Source organism: Aythya ferina (genome assembly GCF_964211825.1).
Source record: "Aythya ferina genome assembly, chromosome: 1".
Lineage (NCBI taxonomy): Eukaryota > Metazoa > Chordata > Aves > Anseriformes > Anatidae > Aythya > Aythya ferina.
Genome location: NC_140296.1, coordinates 32008267 through 32035875, shown reverse-complemented (window position 1 = coordinate 32035875; position 27609 = coordinate 32008267). Strand labels below are relative to the sequence as shown.

At 37.1% G+C, this 27609-nt stretch overlaps 1 protein-coding gene across 1 annotated transcript in view; it reads right to left on the bottom strand.

Annotated features, from left to right (window-relative positions):
* VWA8 (von Willebrand factor A domain containing 8) overlaps window positions 1-27609 on the bottom strand; it is a 192288-nt gene that overhangs the window by 106919 nt on the left and 57760 nt on the right. The window contains exons 15-20 of the mRNA XM_084510032.1: window positions 18825-18993; window positions 18400-18477; window positions 14944-15059; window positions 14044-14150; window positions 11839-11945; window positions 8734-8805 (exon numbers count right to left, since the gene is read on the bottom strand). Coding sequence (XP_084366158.1) covers window positions 8734-8805; window positions 11839-11945; window positions 14044-14150; window positions 14944-15059; window positions 18400-18477; window positions 18825-18993 — 649 coding nt within the window. The remainder of the gene's footprint in view (window positions 1-8733; window positions 8806-11838; window positions 11946-14043; window positions 14151-14943; window positions 15060-18399; window positions 18478-18824; window positions 18994-27609) is intronic.

Genomic DNA, 27609 nt, shown 5'->3' with positions numbered 1-27609 from the left:
CAGTATCCAAAGGCCAAAAGGCATTCCCACCAGATTTTAGCTATTATAAACACATTAACATTGCCCAACTTCTAGACTGAACTGCTTCACAGAGTACATTATGTGCCTTCACAGAGGCTGTGGTGTACCACAGAAAGTTCTTGGTTGGCAACAGTAGCTGGAGCAAAGTTCAAGTCAAAGCCCTTTGATTCTGTTCCTCCACATTCTTACTTCATGACAAGTTCCCACTTCTCTTTGTCTCTGTTACTGCATTGAGAAGGCATGATATATTAGAAAGTAAGGATGAAAGACCAAAGCCATTTAGGCCACTTTTATACCACTTCTTTTATACCACTAAAAAACTGCAAAAAAGAGCTCAGATGAGTTCCTTCCTTAAGTAATACTTACTAGTGTAAGGCCAAGAAAAATTTATTCTGAACTCACTGCATCCTCGTGGCATAAAGAATATGCCTGGTAGCCTTCTTCAGATGAACACGAAACATGGGAAATGCTAACATACTTTAGAAAAAAAAAAAAAAACGACTTCTGAAATAAATTAGAGGCATCCCAGAAATAAGAAACCACCACAATGGCAACAAAATCGCCCTCCTCTCTTTTCATTCTATACCCAGTGCCAAGGATGGAGCTCTATCTTCCAGCCACCCACATAGCTTGTAGTCAGCTATTTAAACTGAAAGAATAGGAACTACACACGTCCCGTGAGCACACTGAAACGCTCAGCTGAACTCAGCCTGGATTCAGAATGTCATCTCACATCATCTGCGATTCCTGCAGCCGAAAAGAAACCAGTTTGCCATTAACACTTTGTGCGTTATTTATAGATGTACCATTGTGGTTGCTTCATTTATCAGAAATACAAGCGTATGCTAATTAGAGGAAAAATAACATCTGTGTTGGTGTTTCAGCTGAAGTGAGTAAAAATATTTCAGAAAGCAAGTATCAGACAATTTTTACTCTGTCAGACATATGAGACAACTGAAAGAGGAAAATGGGAAGTAAATAACTGCACTAATGAATAACAAGAAGGACACTGTGTAATTAGAAGGCAAAATAATCCCTTAGTTAAAATTTCTCTTAACTGACATTGTAAACACTTGTTACCAAGGATAAAATGACTTAATCTTCCAGCAGTAAATGCCATTTCAAGTATAAACAAGGTTTTTACAGGTCCCTGGAGGTGTTTTGCAATTCAGGATGCAGCTATTACAGTAGTGGGACAAATTTCTCCCCCGCACAATCCAACTTAACTCCGTAAAATTATGGTCCAAGAGAACTGGGCCCAAGCTTTTGGAATTAATAGCTTGCCTCTTACAAAAAAAAAAAAAAACGCCTAAAAAAATGCTGCCTTGTTTTTTTTTAAATGATTTTCAGGTCATAGTGAAGCAGTTAAAGAGGTTAGCATGTTGTGTTCCTCAGTGCTGTTCTTCAGCTGGGACATGGCAATCGAACCTTTTCCATTTCAGCACAAAGTCATCCCGTGTAGCTTGAGTCACCTTCAGCAGAGCACCTGTTTCGTTACTGAAGAATGAAATGAGTTTTTAAAACTGGTGAGAAAATCAGTTTGTCACTTTTTCATTTTGGCCTTTAAGGAATGTTTGTAATTAATTTTAAAATTTTATTAATAGGGGAAAAAGGACAATCTTGACTTCTTATTAAATTTTAATATACAGAATCCTCATGTCAAAGTTCTTAGTTTCTGACTTCATAAAAGAGTTATACTGATAGCATCATTAAAACAGAAACTTACATTTCCTAAATGAAGACAATGAGGACATTTTTGCTAATGAATGGTTTCTAACATTGAGTCTGGCACTGAACCATCTTCCATGCTGTAACTTGCCTGTATGTGCCAACGAAACATTTGCAAGAGTGCACGCGTTTTGATAGTGGCTGCTATTTTTACACCCAAGGATGTAAAATCAGAACTACAGTCCTGATTTAAAAATAAAAAATGGTATCACCAGAACAACAAGTAGCACCCTCTACAACTCTCTGAAACACGCCTGGTATTATTAAGCTTGTCAACTCCTGCTTGGAACAAATACTTTTAAATCAGTAGTGATCTAAGTATTGCCCTAGCTATGATCTATATATTGGTCACAACAGTGCATTGCACAAGTGTTCTGTTGTTTAAGGCTCTCATTATTTTATTATTAATTTATCATCTGAGGCAAGCAAAAAAATAAGATTAAAAAACAATTTTACAAGAATAGCAAATAAACTTAATTTTCAATATAAATTGATTGTTTTGGATACATCCCTGACTACAAGTCTAGACAAGCTTGTAGATATCCTGTGTTTTTTTTCTGAATTTAAGCACAATATTTGGCACGGTGCACTGCTAGGCAAAATGTCATCTTTACATTTCCAGCAAGGCAGGACAGCTTGAAGTTCAGTGCAGAGAAAGATACAAAAAAAAAATAAAATAAAAAGAATCTGTGGGAAGACAACTCCCAAAGAAAACCAATTAATTGCTTATTTTTCTGTTCTGATTCTTCAATATAACTCGTAAAGGCAGAAAGCAATAATATAAGCAGACGTTTAATGAGCATGCATATTCTCAGATGTGCAAATGTGATTACGACTGTAGCAAATGAGACAAATACTTTCCAATTTTTCCACAACTGCCACACAGAATTCCTCAGGCAAAAAATACCATAATAGTTTGCCTAATTTAGTTCATGTAGAGCTCAATTTCTTTATGCTCATGATGATAATAATAATAAAAAAAGTTGGTTTAGGTTAGTACATTCTTGTCTTGCAGAGGAAGCTGTCCATTTTTACAAGTTGAAGCACGAAAACAAAGTCCTTTACACTATTTCTGGAGGAGCTGAGATGCTAAGCATTTGGTATTTCTAGCTTTGCTGGTGACAGATATTAGTACACTCTCACTATCTATCTAATTCAATTTCACAAAGATAAAAGAAGAATATTACCCTAGAAAAAAAGACATATTCAAGCACATTGTTTTAAATATCTTTAAGAAAGATTCTATTGTTTGTCTTACTAAATTTTTCAAGAATAAAATACGTTCCTAGTGGTAGTCCATGAGTTCTGTGAAACTGATCTCTCATTTAAAGAAAGGCTGAAGAAAGGATGCAATTACATCAATTACATGTTGATTTATCTCCCTGATAGAAGAGTAAGTGCCAACAGGCCATTACATTTCTAAATTCTTTTAACATATTTGTGACAGTCTACTTGCTGTAGACTCTCTTTAACATTTTTACTAAGCACTGCCAGAGATTTTGTCATGGTCTTCTTTCTAATTATATACAGCAATATTTAGCACCTTCATAGAATCCTTCATTCTTATTCTACTTCGTATCCTTTTCTCACTTCCCCTTACATATACATTGTCTAATTAGACTTGTTAAATACTTTCCTTAAAGGAGAGAAAAGAAGGAAGCAATTTTGAACAACACTAAAAACACAAAGTCAAAATCCAAATTCCCACACCACCAAATGAAGAAGCACAAGATTTAAATTATCTCTGTATTCAGCAGTAATTTAATCAGTAACTTACAGCATATCTGATTATTCTTATTACCAACTTGGTGTTTCCTGTTGAAAAGTGGACATAACTAATATGAAAGCTAGAATAATAGAAGTTGGAGTGCTATGTCTTATGTCTTAATAACAATTATTCAGGAGAGGAAAAAAAAGTGAGGGGGAAAAAAGCTCTCATTATTATTAAAGGAGAGACTAGCCAGTAACAAATACTTAAAAATAGTAAAGGTTGCCCATGAAGAAAACTACAAACCAAAGAGCAACTGGCAACTGTGGGAAGAGAAGAGCAAGCAGAAGATGACATATAGGGAATGGTCCTGATGAACACCGAGGCTGTCCCAATGCATATTTCATTTCCTCTGTCCATTCTTCAGGAAGACTGACAGAGAAAGTTCTTCAGTTTTGGTAATGTCTATACGATATGTACAGTAATGCTTACTTTTCCTTGCTATGCTTTACACTTTGAAAATGGTGCAAGGTCTACAACACATGATATAAGTGCACAAGACAAAGCACTCTGTACCAAAGCTGGCAGGGTACAGTCAAAAAGAGGGGCATGAAGTGCTTAAGACACACCTAAGAATATCGCCTGCACATGGGGTGTGAGGCCTTGGCACAGGCTGCCCAGGGAAGTGGTTGAGCCACCATCCCTGGAGGTATGCAGAAGACTTGTAGGTGTGGTGCTCACGGACACACACGGCCTAGTGGTAGACTTGGCAGTGTCAGGTTAACAGTTAGACTTGATGATCTTGGAGGTCTGTTTCAAACTAAATTATTCTATTAAACAATCAAAAAAACAAGCATACTATTTAAAAGACCCATTATGGAATGGATAAGGGTTAATGAAGCATTAATGAAGATGTGGGGATTACATGTAGTTCTCAAGCACACGGCAGCACACCTGGGCCTTTGTTTACATAATTCAGTCATTTAAAAATATTTATACTTATACCATATGTATAGTGTGAATAAAACAGAGTAACTCTAAAGGACAAAATGAACACAATTTTTTTATGAGATGCTTCCTGCATGCTAACCGTGAAAGCAGATATATTCAGTATTCATTGCTACGGCAGAACCTGCTCAATTTATGAGATCAGCTATCTGAACAGCTCATACTATAAATTACAGCAAAAGACTGAGGTCAAATAAAATAATTCCATTTTGTTTAACATGGGGTTAAGTGTTTCAGTACTTCACGGTTACAAAATACTTCAGAAGTGACAAGGCCACGGAGCCTTCTCTCCCCAGAAAGCCAGAAATCCCTTAGAACTATGAATATTTTGTTTGGTGTCTTCAAAGACAGCTGATGTTTGCCAAGACTTCACCTATGACCAATAAAGGCCATCCAACACCTCTCTTGAGGCAACTTCCAAATGCAAGAATTTTGTAACTCTTCTCTGGGAACTGTTATATGTAAAATGTAATTGTACGACCAAAAAAATGGTTTTGCCACTGGTATTTTACAAGTTTTCCCACATAAACAAATTCTGTTTATTAGCATAATTTATCTCCTATTTGCCAAGGGCAGGAAATTTAAGGAGACTATAAAAGTAGCCAATCCACAATCTGTACAATGTTCATCAAAAAAAAAATCCCAACAAAATAGCCTGAAAGTTTTCCTTGGTAAAAATAATTCAGTCCCATGAAGCTCAGGGAATGATGTAAGAACTATATGGTAATGATGACATAAACAGTCATTGTGAAGTTGGAAATAAGTAACCTTTACTAACCAGGATTCTTGTGGTCGTCTGCCTATTGCTTTGAGAGCAATAAATAGCTGCTGCTTGCTCGCAGCCAAGAAAGAAGCTGTTTATGGTTGCTTTGAGAAACTATGGATGGCCTCATTCACACTCAGACTTCAGGCACTTTCTGGATGTAATATCAAAAACCGTATTTAAAATGCTGGCATTGCCTTTTATTAAAAACTAATCAACAGTTGAAAATTCTTATCTATCCACTGCCTTTCCCGAGGACTCGAAGAAATCTGTTTGCTTATATATCAAATTGAAGCACATTCCAGTTTGCGACCCAAATAAATCAACAAGCATTGCAAGCAAACATTTAGACAAAGCCATATTTTCACATAATACATGTATGCAGCAAAATCCCGGGCCGCACAGGCATCAAGGACTACATATGAATAAAGTCATTTATTTGTGAGGTTGAACTCCTAATGATTTGTTAGCACCCAACACTTGCCTTCAACATCTCCTTGGCTTCATTAAGAAAGGCAGATGAGAACATCCACCAAGATCATTTAGTTTTGACTTACTGAATTTCAACTACTAATCTTCAAAGTTCAAATCCTGAAAACAAGCCTGTTAAAAGGACTCTCTCCAGTCAGCTCACAACTAAAAAAATGGCAGAAGACACTGCAATTATAAACTTGGAAATCAAGAAAATGGGCTAAAGCTAACAGAAACTGTGTGCCCATATGTGTTATCAAAATCAAGGAGGTAAAAGAGGAAAACCAAATCCAGTCTGTAAAGAAAGACTATAGATCAAGCCTTGCACAATTATTAGCAATTGAAAGGAGATAGTCACTTATGTAGTCATAATTTTGATGGACCAAATTATGTTCTACGGTACATGCCAACTCATTTAAATATCTAGGAAATGACACAGGCATTCAAAGGGATATTAGTCATGTATTTTGAAGGACCTAGATTCAGAGTATTTGAATGGTCAGTTACTTACACTGATTTTCCATGATTTACTCATTCACCAACAAGAAGTATTAACAGAAAAGAACTCAAACCAGCATTTTGCATCTCCACACAAAAACAGCATTTCTTTCTTCCAAATGCAAAACACAGGTACACACTGAATTATGTATCAAGCACATCGTAATTAAATTCTACCTTCTAATTACAGATGAAATTGTTAGAGTAACTGAACAGCAAAAGATTTTTTTTTAAATTGTATGATTTACAAAAAGAGGATAAAAACTGTATTATCTTCAATGGGAAGATACTTGTGCACTTCACATGAAAACATATAGTTGCTTTTGCAGTACTTGTACAGGATCCATCACATGCTGCAAAAATTTTCAGTAATATACTTAAGGAATTACCCTATCAATTTCTAAATGGTTAGTAAACATCTGAAAAATCAAGGGTGATTGGTGCGGTCCCAAAAGACTGTGAAATGGCAAATAGAGTGCTCAAACTTAAAAACAGTATTTGAAAAAAAAAAAAAAAAAGGTCAGTTGGCCTAACTCAGTCACACACAGAAACAGTGGAACAAATTAGCAAAGAATAAACCTGGATGTACTCAGAAAGTATGTTAGCAATTAAAAAGTAAAACCCGTAAGTATTACAGATTTGCCAAGGACAAATCACAGCAAACCAATCAATTTTAATGGCAGAACTGAGCGGATGTCTAAAATCAAAGCAGCATGTTCCAAACCTTCCACCTGGTTAAATCTTTTAACACTGTCTCCAGTACAAGTTTCGTAAGCTTTAAGAAAATACGGCACAGAGTAAATTATTAAAGATGAATATCCTTCTGCTGGAAAAATACCTTAAAAACAAAAATCACACTAATGTAGTCTTCAATATTTTTTGTCAAGCTGGTACAACATATGAAATGTGCCAGGGGTTTGAGTGCACCACCAGGCTCTGCAAGCTCTTCCATGTTTCACCTAGGGTTTTAGCTGTCTGTGTTGGAGGTCAGCTTTGATAGCTGCTGAGTGAGCCCTCACTGAGATCTCCTTTCTCCCCATTGTTTAGAGTTGCATTTACACTCGAGCTTTTCCTCATTTCCTCCCTGATTTACACTGCGATGCTGCCGTGCCTGGCCCTGAACCTTGCTGTCCCCAGCCCAGACCTGCTGACCTGACCTCAGACCTGGCTTGTCACTGTGGACCTGTCTGGCATCCTGACAGCACCTGGCTGCTGTCCCCAAGACTTCTCACTTGGACACTGTGGGACTGTGAACCTTGTCAGTGAGGACAGCAGATCCTGCAGGCAACCTGTACTATACAACGTTTTCAGTAACAACTTGGTAGGTGGCACTATTAAGGGAATAGGAAAAATCGATCATATTTCACTTATGAAAGTGTGTTGTTTTTCAATTTATGAAATGTATATTTCATTTACCAATATATGACACCTTTTGGGAGAACCTGGCATCATCCAGCAAAAGTCTACAGAGGTTTGAAGTATGAAATCTTAAATACAAGCTCTTAAAAAGGACTCTAAATAACTAAGACTGCACATAAACATATGCCGTAATTTTAATAGATGCACTTTAACAACAATTACCATTTTGCATTCCTTGCTGTGTAGGTTAGATCATTAGTGCTTTGGGTTAGACTTTTTCCAAAGGCTATTGCAAAACATAAAGAGAAACATCTGCTACAAAATTACTGTAACCATGCTATGGGAAAGCTAAACCAAAGGGAGAAGATTACTTTATGAGGGGAAGAAAAATCAACCTGGTAGCTTGGGAAATCACTTTCCTGAACACTTTAAACATACAGAAATAATAACAAAAACCCTTTTTTAGAGCTAACTGGCCAAGCAAATAATTCTGTTTAAGTCATCTTACAGTTCCACTGATAGTTTAAGATGGTTTTGAAGAACGAAGACTTTTAAACATACCCAGTAAGAGAACATCTGCCCATACATAACTTTGGAGAGACTATGAACTCTTAGAAGGTGTCACGAAACAGCAGTGACTGACTAAAAGAATGTCAGGCCCTACAATCTCAACAATACAGTCTCCAACAACAAAGAAGATTTTTTTTTTTACCAAAAAGAAGATTTTTTGTACCAAAGAAGAAAGTGAATCTGTATCACCTTAGAGAAAAGCAGTATTCTGAATCAATAAAGATAAAATACATTTGAATAATACTTAATTCTACACCTCTTATCCTCACTAGAAATTTTAAAGAAGAGGTTTTGCTACTTATCTATGAAAAATAACCAAAGCAATTGACCAAGTATTTTATTGGTAATGATGTTATACATAGCCATTAATATTTTGTCTTCCTGCTCTGACAGCAATGTAAAAACATACAACAAAACACAAAAAATAACACTTAAGGCATTTACATTTTCCACCAATATGTGCTCATAAAACCAGTGAATGTTAATAGATAAAGAGTCAAAAATATGTAAATTACCTCAGTAGTACCAATGGATGCAATTTCAATGAAGCAAAACAGAGATTTTATTTCATTATTAAATAATGAGTTGTAAGAAATGTTTAACTCACCTGATTACCAACTAAAAGAAGATGTTCTCCCAGCAGAAAGTCTTTTAGCATATCTTCCATTACCAGCATGTGCTAAAGAAATAAAAACATGATTTTTACTCGTTTTTATACTCTCAAAAGTTTATATATTCCCTAATAATAATAGTAAACAAGAACTTTCAAGACTTGGGGCCTTTTTTTTTTTTTTCTTTTCTTTTTTTTTTTTTTTTTTAAGTTATACTAACCACTACTTACTACACAGCCAGTGTCTCTCAGCCAATAATAGCAGAAGCAATCTATCCAGTGACTAAAACAATGAAACAAAAACACAAACTCCACTTCTGCATTTCCTTTACTCTGATCGATTCTGGGTGTTTGATTTTCCAAACTGTGTCATTCTCTGTAATCATTCCTAATAATTTTCTTTTTAGCCTAGGTGAACGTTTGTCATCCAGAGCATAAGGACTTTCAGTTAAACACATATGACAATTTTCCAGTAACTCTACAGGCAGGAAGCAAAATATCCTGGTAGAACTGTAAAGAAACCAAACAGGGAATTAAAAGGGAGATGACATGAATATGTACCTTATATATATATATATATATTTTTTTTTTTTTTGTAAGTTAAACACCAAGTCTAGCTTAATAACAAACACACTTTCCTATTATAATTAAGCTTTAGTTTCAAGAAAAATAAGGACAGAAAAACACAAGCTCAAGTCTAAAGGTGTTTATTACGTCTCTTATAAATTCTAAATTAGACTGCCTAACTGAAGTCAAAATACAACATCTATTTTACACATATCCAGCATTATAAAATGTAACACACATTATACAAAATTCAACCTTACCATGCTCCTCACAAATAATTTGTTAAAAAGGATCAAAAGGATTTAAGGATAATGTGGCAATGCAGACTACTTTACTAGCAATAGTCTTGTATATTTCTCTACTGTACCTAGTGAAAATAGGTCATCTGTAAGTAGGTCAGACAAGCTACTTAGAGAAATAAATGCTTGCCTTTAGATAAACATATAGATAAACATAGTTTTTCCACATTATCATTCCATCTCTAGCACTTAATTTTGAAAAAAAGAAACCCACAAAAAAAACAGTATGTCACATGCAATCTCTGAGCATATAGAAATACTCAGTTTGCAACTGTGTGAAAGATATTACAGGTTTCCAAATCTCTCCAGAACGGAGGGCGGGGGTGGGGGGAAGAAATTCGTGTAAACATAGCTTAATACCACAAAATCCTACCCAGGCATGTCAAAAGACTACTGAACACTCAACATACAATTAATTCAAGAAGACCTCAAGGCAAACTACTGTATTTTCTGAAAGCACACACACTAGCAATTTATCACTGATGAGAGTAACGTTGACCAGATAGAGCACAAATTCCAGCGAGTCAGTTTTACCACACTTACTGATTACATTTTTTGATTCTACTGCTAAAGCATGAGAATTTCCTTCAGATGACTTCTGTTTTATGCTAAATTGGACTAATATGTGCACATTCTGGTTTCCTTGCAGAACAACTTTACTACAAGGTACTGCAGCAATGCTAAATTCCAGTGGAACATGTAATGCTTCAAGACCAAAACTGTGCATTTCATTACATTGTACAGCACTGCAAAGGGCTGGGGATATAAATAAACCAACACAGAAGAAAATCAATGCAATTTTTAGATACACGAGAGGAAAAGTTGCATTGGACTTGTGAAACAAATTTGCTCTCCAGCAGGTTTTGGTAAACGATCACTGCCACACTTGAATGGCTGAACTACAGTGGGAACACGCAATACAGAACGTAAGAGTGAAATTCAATCTGAAAAGGGAGCAGCTCTTCTGACAGGTATTTGGTGGTTGTTCCCTCTAGGATTCGGAATTCATTGCTACCAGGGGCAGATACAGAGCAGTTTGTTCTATGTAGCATTTTTAACAAATGTTGCCTAAACAAAACTGATGCATAATATCAGCCACAGTTTTCTTCAGTGTGTTCAGTTATAATTACTGAAGCAATAAGCAAGAAGACTGAAGAAGCAATGCAGATATGAATCCTAGTAAGACTTAGGATTTCATTTCCAACACACTCAGATGAAGTACTTTACCGAAATGGCAACACAGAACAAAATCTCACATGAAATGTTACTGGGGAAGATGAAGAAGACTGTCATCTGTTCTCCTTGCGTGGCCTGTCACCTTCAGTAGGTGATAGCCATGTTGCAGAAAGGATAGCCTTTCTGGGAAGAAATTACAAGCAAGAAAAGAAGAAAAAAATAGAGCAGAAGAGAAAAGGAAATTCACAAAGTAGGGAGATTCACACTAGTCTCCTAAAAAGAAAAATACTTCACAAGCTATCAGTGAAATATCATAGTCACTCAAAGGGTAATTCTCTGGCTAAGGATAACCTTGTCTGACAATTGTGAGGTCCACAAGTTAGATGGAGAAGACAGCTGCAGTACACCTACCTCTAAAAAAGGAACATGGGAGAGGGTGGAACTAAAACAAACAAAAAAAAGTCACCAAGCCCTTTCCTTTTATTGTGTTCACTAATTGCTCTTACTCTTTGCTACTGTGAACAAATTAACATTAATAACTCTAGCAACTAATTAATAACTCAAGTTATATAAAATAATTATTATCTAATAACTGACTAGTAACCCTAATTACTCTTCATCTTGCTTTTCAAGCATACAGCGTTAATTCTAATACAAGGCAGGTACTGCCGACCTGCAAAACTTCCTATTACAAGCTTGTAAAACACTCCATCAGGACGGAATCAATAACCCAGCCACAAGAGTCGATCAGGTCAGCAGCAGCAATAAAATCACTCAATAAAGCATCTTATCAAATCATTCTAAATAAAATTCAAGTTCACTCAAAGTTCTTTCGCATTTTATGAATGTTCAATGGGATTGCTATGACATCTTCAAAGGGACACAGTGAAGATGGATCTGCAATGAACATCAAATCCCCTGGGAAAAATTTTTATCCTAAAGAAGCTGTTTCAGAATTATAACCTTCAAAATTAGTATATCATTTAATAAACGTGAATATATGCATTAGTACATATTTAATGAACTTTCTGTACTTGAGAAGCCAGCAAATTCTACTTACTTGAGCATTTTCGTAAAACAACACATCAGGCACTTTCATTTTCTCACTTGGGTTATAAACTGGCATAGTCACAGATCCTATCTTCAGAATCCCATCGTTTATTTCACCTAGACATTTTTCAGGAAACAAACAAGCACATGCATTACTTACACCATCCTCTGAGCAGACATGCAATCAATCGCCAATGCTTACAAGTGAAAGTTTGCAAATTTTAACAAGGCTGTGGGTTGCTGTAAATGACTTCTATCTAAAGTGAATGCTTAATAGATTATCTGTTAACAAGACGTTGGATTATAACGAATTTGAATTCTCTTTATAATTGCAAAGAAGTCTACTACAATAAATGATGAACAGGTGATCTTAAATAAAAAATATCATAAAGTACACTAGGAGCTGTGACAGCTACCACAGTTTAACTTCATACTCTTGTTATTGGAATACCACTAACTTTGTCAGGCCACATTTCCTCAACCCACAAATTTTTCACTCTCTTCTATTCTCTTTCTATTTTCTCTGGTTGTCCCAGTAGACACAGGGTGTGGATGGGACTGAGGAGAGCTGGGGCCAACCCATCACAGCAGTACTAGAATGTTGATTTTTACATCCAGAATTACTTTTTTGACCAAATAGGTTAATTCTAGAAAGTGGACACATTTAACACCTGCTGAAAACTGAATAAATTTGCACTTGAAGGTATGACCTTCAACTCTTAGAGAAAAAGTAAAAAAAAAACCCTAACAAATTCTTACACCAAGAAAACCATAAATTCCTTCCTTAGGAAAGCAGCAGGTAAGTTTATATAATAATAAAAAAGGATTATAACGTGTTCTCTTCTAAAACATGGGACAGAGAAACATGAAGAAATTTCAAGGGAGGGATCAGGATGGAAAAAAAATGTTAAGCAGATAGCATAATGCAATTGGCAATATTTGTAATTATTTCATAAATAATTTTTACATATATATATAAACACATATAATGCAAATATATATAATGCATTATATACACTATAATGCAATATTACATATTATATATTCATCTATAAGTGTGTGTACATACACAGCCATTCATGCATTATCAATAACACATGTATTCTATATATCATAGTATTATATATACCTATGCAGAGATATATATGCATATAGACATGCATACATACACCTATGCAGCCATTCATGCATTATTATGCCTGGTTTTTTTTTGTTTTTGTTTTTTGTTTTTGTTTTTTTATATATTTTTCACCTACATAAAAAAAATATATAAAAATAGAGAGTCTATGTTAATTCGGACAAAAGACTTGTTTGCTGCTGTAGAGATCTACCTGAAAACATAGAAGTCAAATGTATCACAAAACTGAGAATGTCCATACAGAGAAATGACAGCAAATATAATACTGATAGAGTACAGATCAAAGCTGTTGAAAGGAAAAGTTTAGTGAACAGAAAACGGCAGATCACTCAATGTGTGCTACCTGATGGAAGTTATCAAAACTTACATAATTAGCATGAAGACCAAAGGACAGGCAGGAATGAGAAAGAAGTAAGAAAAATGGCAGAAGCAGAAATACATGTGAAGTACTGAAGGCTCTTTCAAAAGAATACAGGTTGCAGGAGGTAAAGAAACAAAGCCATGCTGGATAAAGATGATATGTGACAGCAACTTAAAGAAAAATTAAAAAAAGAAGAAAAACTAATAAAGAATTATGTACCAGAATGAAAACAAAATACAACCCAAGACTCCTACAAGAGTCTTGATGAGGAAGAGGTTGATTTTACCAGTGAAGATAAAAAGAAGCAATGGTAAAGAACATAACATAGAAAGATTAAGATCAAAACAAAGCTGTAACTATGAACCATGCAAAACAGTAGTACAAGTGATAATAATAATAAAACAGATAAATAAATAAAAAACCATCAAATCAACGACTGAAGTCCAAGAGCTGGTCAAGTGCCTGAAGTCATCAATCTGTTAGACTGGGGAACCCTTAAACATGTCAAGGGCACTAAATTTCATGGGCAGGGAATGCAGCAGACAGTACATAAGTATCAGCATACTAAGGAGTTATTACTTCCCTATAGAACAAAGCCAAATGGGTGTAACTGAAGCAAACTATGTTTTATTTTGAGCTCATTTAGTACACATTTATATGCTGAACTATCTGAGTAACATTCATGAAGAACAGGACAAAAGATGGCACAAACTTACAAGTGTAATCCTTCTCCTCTAGTTTCTTTGTGCTATCTGGACTTGACTCAATACCGGAATCCAGTAGATTTTTGTGTAAAGCAGATCTGGCAAGGTTTGGTAAAAACCTAAATGAAGAAATAAAAGAGGTAAATCATTTTTTAAGGAAGATTTCTTACAAGTTTTCAGTATTTTCTGTAATGTAAAACCAGTATGAAGCTTTACTTAGATCTCCAAACCCTTAATGTCTATGTCTATGCCCTCGTATAAGTTGCATGCTCATTATAAAAAGCTTCAGTATTATGGAATATTGCAAGAAAAGCTGCAACGTAGGATGAATTAGGACTGGAATTATGTAATATCCTCATTCCACTACCAGTAAGAGCTACTATAGAAACGATGTTGATTTGGAAACAACTCTACTCTTGACTTATTTCCCATGAACCCAGAGCTATAAAGTGAAATAAAGAGCTCTGTGGCATACAGTCTGAGGCTCAATCAGTTTTCCAAACCTTTTGTTAATTAAAATTTGCCTTCCTTAATAGAAAAGAACGGAAAACAAAACCAAAAAGCCCACTATATTCATAATTTCATATACAGTTTATAGAACTGAAACCAAACCTCCATCAAGCATCCAGCCATACTAGACATAAAATAACTCAAAGCAGAGTGTTTTGAGACGGCGAAATAATGTTGATAATGGTGACCTAACTTGTACGATTTCACTAAACATCATCATGAAGATGAGAAAACAGTACAAAACCATTTCAACTTAGCTTTTAAGTTTGAGAATACCACAGAAATAGTTTTGAAGAAATGACAAAATTTAAGAAGCTAAAGAGCAATTGCATTAAAAGGTATCTTGTATGTTAGCAATAGACCAAGGAACTCTGGAACTTCCACCCATACTGGCACTTCTACCTGGAAAGGCAGGCTTTATTAACAGCATAGTAAAGGCTTTCATCTGGATGTTGTGACAGTCGCCGACAAATTCGCAACAGTTGTCGAGTGGATAAAGATGAAGCCAGGGACTGTGCCTGTCAAAAAATACAAGGTGATTTAATTACTTCATTTCTGGGAATTGATCTCAGGGATTTAAACTGAATGAGTCAGGAAAAAATGTAATCCAAAAGTAATTATTTCAAGTTTTCTCCTAATTCATAAGTGCTTTCTGCCTCCTATAGTAGTGTGTGCTTTTTAATCCACACGTTTGTAATTCTGTATTTGTTGCAGCACTTCAGTGTCACGGAAATCATGATGTTATCTACAGATTTGCTTTATGATTTCACTTGATAAGCAACAGGGAAAAAATGTGCTGATAACTTAATTTTCTGTGCTATATAATACCTAACAGTAAACAGTATTGATAATAAAAAGGAGATGAGCCATGGTAGAAGGACCAATGTCTTAAAATCTATAATCTGCTCTTCGCAAGCTGAATATGAGCTCTGCAAGTAATGCTCTGGCAAAACGGTCTGGCAGGATTCGTGGATGTATAAACAAGACAACACTGGACAGAAGTAAGGAGATTGTATCACCTCTGCACACGCCTTTTGGGTGGGCCACTACTGGAACACTGTGTCCTTTTCTGTTGTCCATGTGTTAAAGTAAATGCTAGAAATTGGACATGATTCAGTAAGGAGTTACAGAAGTGATTCAGGGCCTGGGAAGGCAGACCTAAAGCAACTACAGCAGAATGTAAAAACAAACAAACAAAGCCCCCCAAACAAGTGGCCATTTATTTAGAGATATAACGACCGAGAAAGAAATCCTTCTATTCACTGCATATACCGGATGAAGGTATCTAATACAAACAGGTTCCTTATTTTAGCAGGAAGCACACAACAATGAGTGTGATCTGATAAGTCACGCCATGCTTTGCCTGGGTTAACCGAAATATTTTAATTAGGTAATTTCTGAATGTTTTGCTTTGGGGCATATAAATGATTTCTAACTGCATTACGATTTCTTAATATATTGTTTTAATTGGAAAAAAATCCTCAAATTTGCAATCAAGGAAAAAAATAGAAAAGGCAACACTTTATTAATTTCAGAGTCTTTTTCTCCCTTAATCATTTTTAAGTATGAGAAATGTGTTATCACCAACTCTTTCCTCTGGAAAACTGCAGTTTTGACGAACAGACGTTAATTTTTTTGGAAAGGATAAAAGCAATCAGTTCCACGAGACTGTGCAAAACTCAAAAGCTAAGAAGGCAAAGGATAGTATGTTTTAGCTCAGCTCTGAGCAATAAGCTAGGATGGTTTAGATTGGGATAACTGCTTCAATTACTACTCTTGCTTTTCCTATTTTCATTGATCGAAGATTGTGAAGTATTTTCTGAAGCATCATCATTTACTACCAAGCATTAGTCATTGTGTTGTAAATGATGGCTTTTCAAGTGTTATCTCTGTCTCAAGACCTGCACAGCCATGGATGAAGCATGGGCAAGTGAGAGGGGTGAGTGCTACATCCCTGTCGTCCCTGCTCACCAGTCAGGACTCTCACTGTTTTGGGAGATTATATTTTTTGTAAAGAATCTTAAACACTTGAAATATTCTCAGGCTAATTATGTTTTTGTAAGGTAAGCAATCCTCCCAAGACTCAACCTACAGGATTGCATTGATGGAAATTGACAGCTGAGCAGAGTAACTGAGGTAGCATGCTTCATCCATTGCACCAAGTGGGAGGAATAAGGAAGACACTCTTGCCTCTTGTCTCACACCATGCCACTCCAATCTCTAAGGAACACGGGCATTTTAAAGTCAAAATTACATATAGCACCATATCCTCCACTGGAATAAACAGAGGACAAGCCCACAGAGGAGGAACTATGTCACATCATCTGAATATTGCAACTGGGAGTTAAAGTTTTGGAATAAAATGTCCTCTTTCTTCCTTACCTGCTCTTGATTTTTATATGGAATAGCTGTAAACTCAAAATTAGGTTACAGTCCCTGTGACAGTCTTTGTAATATATATCTATCAGGCATCTAATTCAACAGGATCTTGATTGTGGTCTCTAGGTTCTATTGTATATCAAACAAACAATTACAATGACGCAAAATACACCCACAGGCTGAATATGTTACAGGTATTCTTCTATTGTTAACAAAATCACTTGAAACAATGGCTAATATTTCAGGATAATCTCTGGCAGAGGATTACTTACTTAGGCAACTCTAAAAATAGCCTGACATACCTTAGGCACATATTTCAGCTCTCCACACAGGCATGCTATTCTTGACATGTCTCATGTCACTGCTCATCTACAAGAATCCTTCCTCGGTCCGTACCATGACTCACTTCTTATCCAACATCATATACTTCATTTAGATACTTTACAATGCTATAGACATCCACATGTTTGGAAAGCACTTTTATAATGCTCTATTCAAGCATGTTACGTCTCCAAATATACCAAAAACTACATTTTTTCAGTCTACATTTGTCAAATATCAGGTGTAGAAAGTTAAATAGATGTTAATAACAACATTGTCCCACAGGTGTATTTAAAAGTCAGCCCTTTTATTTATTTTTTTTAAGCTCAGAAGAGCACAACAGCCTTTCCATATCCCCCAACTACCTGAGTAGTAATACTATGAAAACTATTACCATGTTAAACCATGAAAACTAAGCAGAACAGATTACAATTTGCATACCAGTTAAACCACTGGATTCCACTAAAAACGTTTTACATTTTAGTTACATTGAAAGCATCCAGTTGCCATAGCAATGATTTCTTCTACTTTTCACCAAGATTTGACTATCTTTTTAGAGAATTTTGTGGTTACCGTGTCAGCAGAATTTATTTTTCTTGATAAGACTGCTTTAACAGAATAACCTGTAGCAGTAACACAGATAGGAATTCTGGAGATTTCCCTTTTACATTCCTAATCTTTGCTGTTGCCCACTGGCATTTCATAACGGCTGGATAGTTTCCATTGCCGAAAAAGCCACAATAATTTCAGCTACCAAAGTTCCAATGACTGAAGTGAAGTAATCAAAACATATTTGGACAAACATGATTATCTCCATACTTATTCAAAAGGTACCTCGAGCACCTCTCATTGTAAACCACGTATCTAAGCCCACTGATAGTATGTGTGTTTTTTCTTACTTCTCTAGGATTTGGGTGATTTCCTAAAAGCTTTATTTATGCAGATTCTAAAAGTGTACATAAAAATCAAAGAAGTTACAGTATATGGTTCAGTAACTGTCAGCAGTAACTTTCTGGGGCTGGTTTTCAATAAGGCAGCCTCTAAAATAACACTATAGCTATAAAACTTTACCCAGTCTTTCTTCAAAACAAAGCAAACAGTCCCAGTAGGAGAAATCAAATCTGTGGGGAAAAGAAGAGGGGGTAGGGGAGTACTCACTGTGGCATCATTTGTCTCCCGAAGCTTGTGTGTTAATGACAACAACTGCTCCACAGCAGCACCGGGTACATTTGGAATCTGCTTGAAACAAAAACAGTATTAACCTTACCGCATGATGGGTTAAGTTCCACACACAGCTACACATATATGCAATGAGTATACACATTCTGCAGTTGGCTTATGTCACCAAAAAAAAGGAATACAATTTTGACAATGTTTTTCTATTACAGCATCATTTAATATCATTGTAAGAATGCTAATTTATTCCAATACCATTAAAAGATAAGCAGGCTTTGAAAATGAAGACTCATTTGTGCTACGCTGAAATAGTGAGTGAAATAGCATAGCAAAATACTTTTATATAGCAAATAACCATGCTCAGTAAACAATAATCAGCATGTGCCTAAAATACTGAACGTACTTACCATTTCTTTAATAACTTGAATTTCTTCATTCTTGCTTAAAGATCGAACATTATGAAAAAGAAACAGTGTCAGAAACTCTGGACCCAGCCATTGTTTGGTACTACTTCCGATGACAGGAGGTTCTGCTAGGACAACTATTCTGAAGGAGGGGTGTATTGGAAAGATAGACCTGCAAAACAAGTTTTACAAAATGCATTACTTGACCTAAGCATTGAATATCAAATTTAATATTTTTATTTTTACAATAGATGAAAAAGGAATTATATTAGTGTGCTGAGCCATATCACAATGTCTTTTCTCATAATTTGCAAATGCAACTTTATTAAAAATAAAAAAAGACAAAGACTGCATAACATGACTTGCAATTGCATAAATTGCTCATACTTCTCTACACTGAGAAGGGTACCCAAAGTCTCCACTTCTCATCTGCAAAATGACCTGCATGTCTCAAGATGGGCAAGCTGATGACCTGCATGTCTCATGATGGGCAAGATACCAGCAACTAGGGTACGGTTTACTGGTTTCTATATCCCAGATGGACACATCTCATTAATTTGGTAAGATTTTTAGAAGTGCTTTACCTAAAGCAGTATGTCTAACAGGCAAATCAGGGAGAGAACATCATCTACTGAAGCTGCAGTAATGACAATTTCTTTTACTCGATTAGACTGACAGAAAGGATAAAACTGTGAAGATTGGCCTTGATATCACAAAGAGATGGATTTAGTAACACTTAGGAACTTACTGACATTCTCTGCAGCCCCTGGAAAATCACCTAGTCGCTTGGGGTGTGATTAATGCACCCAACTTCATAATATCTCAGAAATTTATACTTCAAAGGCCAGGCCAGTCACCTCACCTTTGACTCATTTTCAAGTTAGCACAGGGAAACAGGTCCCTCAAAGACCTGCTTAAGATCTAAAGAATTTAAGAAACACCTTACTGGGTCCTTCAATCTATCCATCTAGCTAAATGTTCTGTCTCTGATGGTGGCAGCTGGAGATGCTCCTTGGGGAAGCCTTTTTCAAGGCTTATGTGATAAACTACTGTCAGCATTTAATTCCCCTCGCACTCTCCCAGCACCCACAATCATGCATTCAAGGATATTAGGGATTGATCTTTATTTGTTTTAATGTCCTTTTATCCTTAGATTTGTCTAATCCCTTTCTGAACTTCATCATCCTCTCCGTCTCCACAGCTTCCTGTAGCAATGCATCCACTCTTCACTGTGTAAATTTCACACTGTAGGATTTGGTGAGTAACCGTCTCTTAAATGCCTGCCTATTTCATTCCGCAGAAGATAACGGGAGCTTACTGCAACCAACACAAGCTTAAATATACCACTGCTGGATGCATGTGTTATGGCAGTAGAAGACTGCTGCACCTGTTTTGGGTGTTCTTCACATCTTTTGCCTGTCTTATCTATGTAATATTATCATATCTTTGGATTAGGAATTCATTTCTACTCATTCGTCAGCACAACTTCATGATCTGTAGAAGTAAGAGTAGACAGTAACAAGTCAGATATGAAAGACAGTCAAATTATGCAAGAAGGGCCTTGTTTACAACAATTAATTTTTCAGTACACTTATTAAAATAGCAGGTGCTAATTTGGAAAAAGAAAAGCAAGTGAAATTGAATTAGCTTATATTGTTAGATATGCCTGTTATCATGAGCCATTCCCCATATAAATTACAACATTTGAAATCAGAACTATTGGAGGCAAGTATTCCTCCTGGTTAAACTGAGGGGGAAAATGAGGGTGTATGAGCAATAAAATCCTAAGACACAATATGACCATTAAATATAAATTATCAAGTCTACTGCGTAGTAGGCTCATCTGTTAGTCACAACAATGAAATACAACGGAGTCATTACAGCAAACAGACTCTTGTATCAAAGCAAACACAGGGGGGTGGCATGAGTTATTCTCAGCTGAAAGTCATAAGCCTAGAAGCTATTCCCTGACTGATAAAAACAGAAATAGATGTCTGAAAACATCACATGAAAGAGGAACCAATAGGAATGTCACCGTCACTAAGCATAAAAGAAGGTCAGGGAACATTGGCCAACTTCATTATAGAAGAAAATGATCCCTAGATAGGATAAATACATACATTTCCAGGCTCACCTTTCCCCCCATTACCAAGAAGAAAAACAACCCTCCTATAATTACCTAAATTCCCAGGACCAATTCTGGTCCTTCTGCAATACCATAAGAGCAAAAAAGCCATCAGCTTTCCATCGTAAAGGAAACACATCTCTCTCGTATCACATCCACATTAACACCTAATTCAGAGAGTATGGTGGGAACAGTCAAAGAAAGAATGCAGAGAAGCTGGAGGAAAGGAGATAAAGTAAAGGCAAGCTAATTTGGTGGTATCAGTTAAAGCTACTGAAGTACGCCCTAGGTTTTAACAGATCACAACACCCCCGCTGTTGTTTTCCAGTTTGTAAACATGGATAAAACTACCTGTCTACTTCGAAAGCTATTGTTTGGACTGATGTTTGAAATGTTGAAAAATGTCAAGGTAAGTGTATTATTAAAAAAAAAAAGTCATAAATGACCTGATCCTGCAATGCTATGAATGCTCCATCTGTCCATGATAGCAACTGAGGAGCTTCAAAGTTGCTCCACAGTATTACAGATCAAGTCCCTGAAGGAATAGAATATGAAGCTACTATATGGAGCTTTATTTCATAAAACAAAGATCTTTGACATCTTGTATTCTTTGCAGATGAAGGCCAAATAAACGCATCTTATTAAATAAACGCATCTTCGAGGACTTTAAAGAAGTAGCGAGGCTGTGCAGGGACAAAATTAGGAAGGCCAAAGCTCATCTGGAGCTCAATCTGGCTACTGCCGTTAAAGATAACAAAAAATGTTTCTATAAATACATCAACACAAAAAGGAGGACTAAGGAGAATCTCCATCCTTTACTGGATGCGGGGGGAAACTTAGTTACAAGAGATGAGGAAAAGGCGGAGGTGCTCAATGCCTTCTTTGCCTCAGTCTTTAGTGGCAATACCGGATGTTCTCTGGATACCCAGTACCCTGAGCTGGTGGAAGGGGATGGGGAACAGGATGTGGCCCTCATTATCCATGAAGAACTGGTTGGTGACCTGCTACGGCACTTAGATGTGCACAAGTCGATGGGGCCGGATGGGATCCACCCAAGGGTACTGAGGGAACTGGCAGAGGAGCTGGCCAAGCCACTGTCCATCATTTATCAGCAGTCCTGGCTATCGGGGGAGGTCCCAATCGACTGGCGGCTAGCAAACGTGACGCCCATCTACAAGAAGGGCCGGAGGGCAGACCCGGGAAACTACAGGCCTGTCAGTTTGACCTCAGTGCCAGGAAAGCTCATGGAGCAGATCCTCCTGAGAGTCATCATGCAGCACTTGAAGGGGAAGCAGGCGATCAGGCCCAGTCAGCATGGCTTTATGAAAGGCAGGTCCTGCTTGACGAACCTGATCTCCTTCTATGACAGAGTGACGCGCTGGGTGGATGAGGGAAAGGCTGCGGATGTGGTCTACCTTGACTTCAGCAAGGCTTTTGACACTGTTTCCCACAGCATTCTCCTCAAGAAACTGGCTGCTCTTGGCTTGGACTGGCGCACGCTTCGTTGGGTTAGAAACTGGCTGGATAGCCGGGCCCAAAGAGTCGTCGTGAATGGAGCCAAGTCCAGTTGGAGGCCAGTCACTAGTGGCGTCCCCCAGGGCTCGGTGCTGGGGCCGGTCCTCTTTAATATCTTCATCGATGATCTGGACGAGGGCATCGAGTGCACCCTCAGTAAGTTCGCAGATGACACCAAGTTAGGTGCGTGTGTCGATCTGCTTGAGGGTAGGAAAGCTCTGCAGGAGGATCTGGATAGGCTGGACCGATGGGCTGAGGTCAACTGCATGAAGTTTAACAAGGCCAAGTGCCGGGTCCTGCACCTGGGGCGCAATAACCCCAAGCAGAGCTACAGACTGGGAGAGGAATGGTTGGAGAGCTGCCAGGCAGAGAAGGACCTGGGAGTGATGGTTGATAGTCGGCTGAATATGAGCCAGCAGTGTGCTCAGGTGGCCAAGAAGGCCAACGGCATCCTGGCTTGTATTAGGAACAGCGTGACCAGCAGGGCTAGGGAGGTGATTGTTCAGTTTTGGGCCCCTCGCTACAAGAAGGACATGGAGGTGCTTGAGTGGGTGCAGAGAAGGGCGACGAAGCTGGTGAGGGGCCTGGAGAACAAGTCCTACGAGGAGCGGCTGAGGGAGCTGGGCTTGTTCAGCCTGGAGAAGAGGAGGCTCAGGGGTGACCTTATCGCTCTTTTTAGGTACCTCAAGGGAGGCTGTAGCGAGGTGGGGGTTGGCCTGTTCTCCCACGTGCCTGGTGACAGGACGAGGGGGAATGGGCTTAAGTTGAGCCAGGGGAGTTTTAGGTTAGATGTTAGGAAGAACTTCTTCACTGAAAGGGTTGTGAGGCACTGGAACAGGCTGCCCAGGGAAGTGGTGGAGTCACCATCCCTGGAAGTCTTCAAAAGACACTTAGATGTAGAGCTTAGGGATATGGTTTAGTGGAGGGCTGTTAGCGTTAGGTTGGAGGTTGGACTCGATGACCTTGAGGTCTCTTCCAACCTAGGAAATTCTGTGATTCTGTGATTCTGTGATTATTAAAAACTTTTTTTAAAAAACTAAAACAAAACCACCTTTTTCTAAAACACTTAAAATTATTGAAACTCTAACACAGTAGGAAAACCTGGTGTTAGTGGATTAGTGCAGAGAGCCTCCATTCGTTTCTCTTTCTATTACATGTTTATTGATAACAGAGATAGCAGAGTGCTCTCTTGTACTAATATCCGTGTCCTTTTGACATCAGTGTTTAATTCCAACCAAGGATTACCACCACTGCTCGAGAGGAAGATCAGAACGCAGACTGCTCAGAATGGTTTTAGGGAAAGATTTTCTTGTTACTGACACATGGTTCAAAGCAAGTGAAGTTCCCAAAAGAACCAAAACGATGCAGAATGGCATTCCTAATGCCACCTTGCAAAACCAAACTGGGTTTAGTTGTCTATTGCTGTAGCATGGTTTTATAAATCTCACAGTCTTTCAAAATAAAAGCAATATTATGAGTTAGGAGTTGTAGTAATGCTAGGATCACAAATGACCTATCATTTTTTCCTTGCTATTTTTCTTCAATTTCACAATATTCTAAATTTAACAGATTACTTTATCTGGAAAGCCACTAAGCTGAAAAAAAAAAAAAAAGAAAATAAAAGAAAAAAAGCATAGCAAAAGAACAAAGTAAAAGCTAGAAAATGTAGGCAGTTAAAAACATTCATTGTTTTCAAAATTCACTTTCTGCCACATTTTATATTTGTCTCATCTACTATATATGTTGCCTTTCAACCTAATCACATGGAAAATAATCTACTGCCTGCAGAGCATTAAAACTAGACATACGTTATGAGCTTCTGAACAATTCTTATTATATACATATTTCTAGATTTTCTTGTGATAGATGGCTTTCTGCCCACCACACCAAAGCCTTATCATCTGTATGCACGCTGGAAGTGTGGGTGGATTATCCACCCAAACAGGTTAAAAGACTGCCTCATAAGACAAACCAGCACCTCACTGCCTGTCTTGTAAAAGCCATGTAAAAGCCACTCTACAGCATCTGTCTCAATTAAGTAATTATTCATTTCATAAGAAGATCTATGCAGAAATCTTGGATATGCACAGTGGATGAATGGATTTTTTCTTACACAATAATTCAACTAACAAGTAATCAACAGCTATAATTTTCTTCTATCATAGAATCATCTAGGTCGGAAAAGACCTCTAAGATAATCTAGACCATTTGTCATTTTCTTAGGGGCAGCTTTTTTTTCTTCCTCTTCTCCCTAAATTATAAACAAAAATACTCAAGTTCCCTTTGTCATTCCTGCTAGAGCTATTGACCCACCAGTCTGAAGCCCTTCTCAGGAAAATGCTAGTGGATGTGACAGACACAGAAATGTAATGAAATGATCTGTGAACATGTAACTCAAAGTCAGTAATTAAAATAATTAAAAATAAGAATATATTTTATTAGCTCTTAGAGAGGTAGTCATACTTTTAAATGAAGTTGTCAGAAATTTGATTTATGAAAAATGGTATTAAAACCAGCAAAATGTGGAAACAAATGTGAACAGCAAGCAATATTTCCCCTTTGTCTGACATTGCTAATAACACTGCTATAGTCTAAGCACTTTCACATTACTTAGTATAATACTGTTCACATTCTATATAACGTGAGGCCTGTAATTTCCTTTGGCCATATTGCGATCTGAAATACCATCCCTTTATTTAAAAAATAAAAGAACCTCTTATCATTAAGTGATACAGGTAGTAGTAGAAATAAAAAAGAATGCTGCAAAATCTGTGAGTATCATTACTCTTGAAACACTAAAAATTAAAGGAAATAAAACTGTGAAAAATAATTGTATTATTTTCTCTATCATTTTCATATAGGGACATGAAAGCTTTGTAAAAAATATATCTTGCTGCACTGAAAAGGGAATCCCCTAGAACTTCTCCATAAACATCTCAAATTTTTACCAGAAAAATCTTCAGGTGTTTCAAATCCTCTTATAAACACACACAAAAAAATGTTTACAGAAGTTTTATCTCCTTGTTTAAGAACAGTACTCCTTTTATCTATCAGGAGATAGCATTTTATGAATGGAACTTGAAAATTGACTTTCTATTAAAATCTGAGCCCTAGTAGTCTACTAAAAATCATCGTCAGCTGTTCTTTTCCATTATGAAAGATATATTTGTATGTATGGAACTTACAATCTGGCCACCTCATTTGTCAGTTTTTAATTGAGTCAACACAGAGGAACAGTTAGGTTTTTTGTATTTCATGTATTTCATGAATAACTGCAAGTAGTGCAGAAGAGAGAAACCCCACACCATTCTGTCTCATGCACACATGCACAGTAATGATGATCTTAATCAAAAAAAAAAAAAAAAAAAAAAAGGAGCATATACCTCATGTACTCAGTTTCTCTTAGAGATAGCAGGAAGGTACCAGTTCGCTATCACAGCCACCTTCCAGTCCCTAATCAGTGCTTTTCCCCAAATCCTGCCCTCCCCTAATCTAATGATCTCCTAATGAGGCATTTGCCTTCTTTTCTTCAAATCCTGGTCCTTCAGAAATACTCCTTTTTATCTTATTCTTTCATCTCCTCCATTTATGACTATTTTTAGCTAACTCATTTAGGCCCTGCTTGACTGTTCAGAGACTTAAAACCCTGTCAGTGCACTTCCACTAAATCACTGCTGTACCTCTCAGTATGTGTTTTCCTCTTCCACTGTTTCTCCTAAGAACTACCTTAACATGTGAGATCAGGTAGCTATTAAAACATTAATAACAAAAGAAAAAAAATACTTTTGTTAACTCTAAAATATGTATTCTGTATGCCAAACTTAAAGCATATATTGATTTCCAATATATAAATGAGAATTGAAGTCTGAGCGAGATTTAGGAGAGGAAAAAAAAAAAAAAGACTTTTGGTTCAAATAAAAGTTGAAACCACTTTCCACAGGGAAATCCTTATTGGAAGAGTAACAGAAGTTTTCATGTGCCACTCAGCAAACAACCCAAATTAAGTCTCAGCAGAAAGAGGAATGACAATGTATATTCTGCAGGCCTTGGAAAGAGCAATTGTACTGAATTTACTTCAGTCCAATTCAGAAAATCTGGGTAAATAAAACTCTTTCTGTGTAACTTTAGTATCAGAAACACAGTCGAAGCCATTATTACACAGCAAAACACACCGTATTTCTCATCAGTGTGGAAAGCAACTCCCAGTCATGTCTTGGAAGCAAGAAACTGCCCAGGATATTTGCTCATAAATTCAAGGTACAATGTATTCTATACACTATTTCCACAAGGCAATCTATTGCAGGCGAATGATGGATGGTTTGTACCTTCCTGTTTTCTTGCACTGATGAAATCAGCTGTCAGAACCCAGATAACATTTGATCAGAAGGTGTCTGGGAAGAACACCTCACTTTGCACAGCCATTCTGCGACACTGGAAGGTATCGAAGCTTACAGTGACAGGTAACTGCTGCTGAAAAGGAGGAATAGCAGGGAGGATTGCAGTGCTGGAATCAAAGAACAACTCCTGACATCACAGCCTGGAGCAAGTGAAAGGTAGTGATGTTTTCAGAATACATTATCAGACCAAAAACATTAGGTACAGGATCAGGTCCTGAAAAACCTTCAATTCCTCAAGATCTGACCAGTACAGCACCCTCTGTACAGATGAGTGGTCCACTGATACTGAAGACCACAGCCAAAACAAAGAAGCTGAAAGATTTTTGCACTACTTTAACTTGTCTTCAGTAGACTGAAGACAAGTCACCCCTCTTTTAGAATGAAAGCTCATGGTCAGTCAAATAGGTCATTTAGTTCTTACCAATCTACAATAACCGCTCTGTTGCAAAACATTAAAGTTACGTAAAAGGCTAACTTTTTAAAGTTAGGTAAAGGCTAGCTAAAGGCTAGGTAAAAGCCTTTGTGATCTGAAGGCAAGAGGGACACTCTACTGAGGAAGACCAAGAAGGACTCTTGGGGCCTCCAAAGTAGCAAAAAGCTGTGCACAATATTTCAGTAGATCTACACTGAAGTACAAAGTTGAACACAAAGTCGGGATGAAATGCCAAGATGGATCCTTAGAGATATTTTTTGCTTCTCTTTTCAAAGTTTGGGCTTAAAATCCTTATGAACACTTCACTGATATATAGTT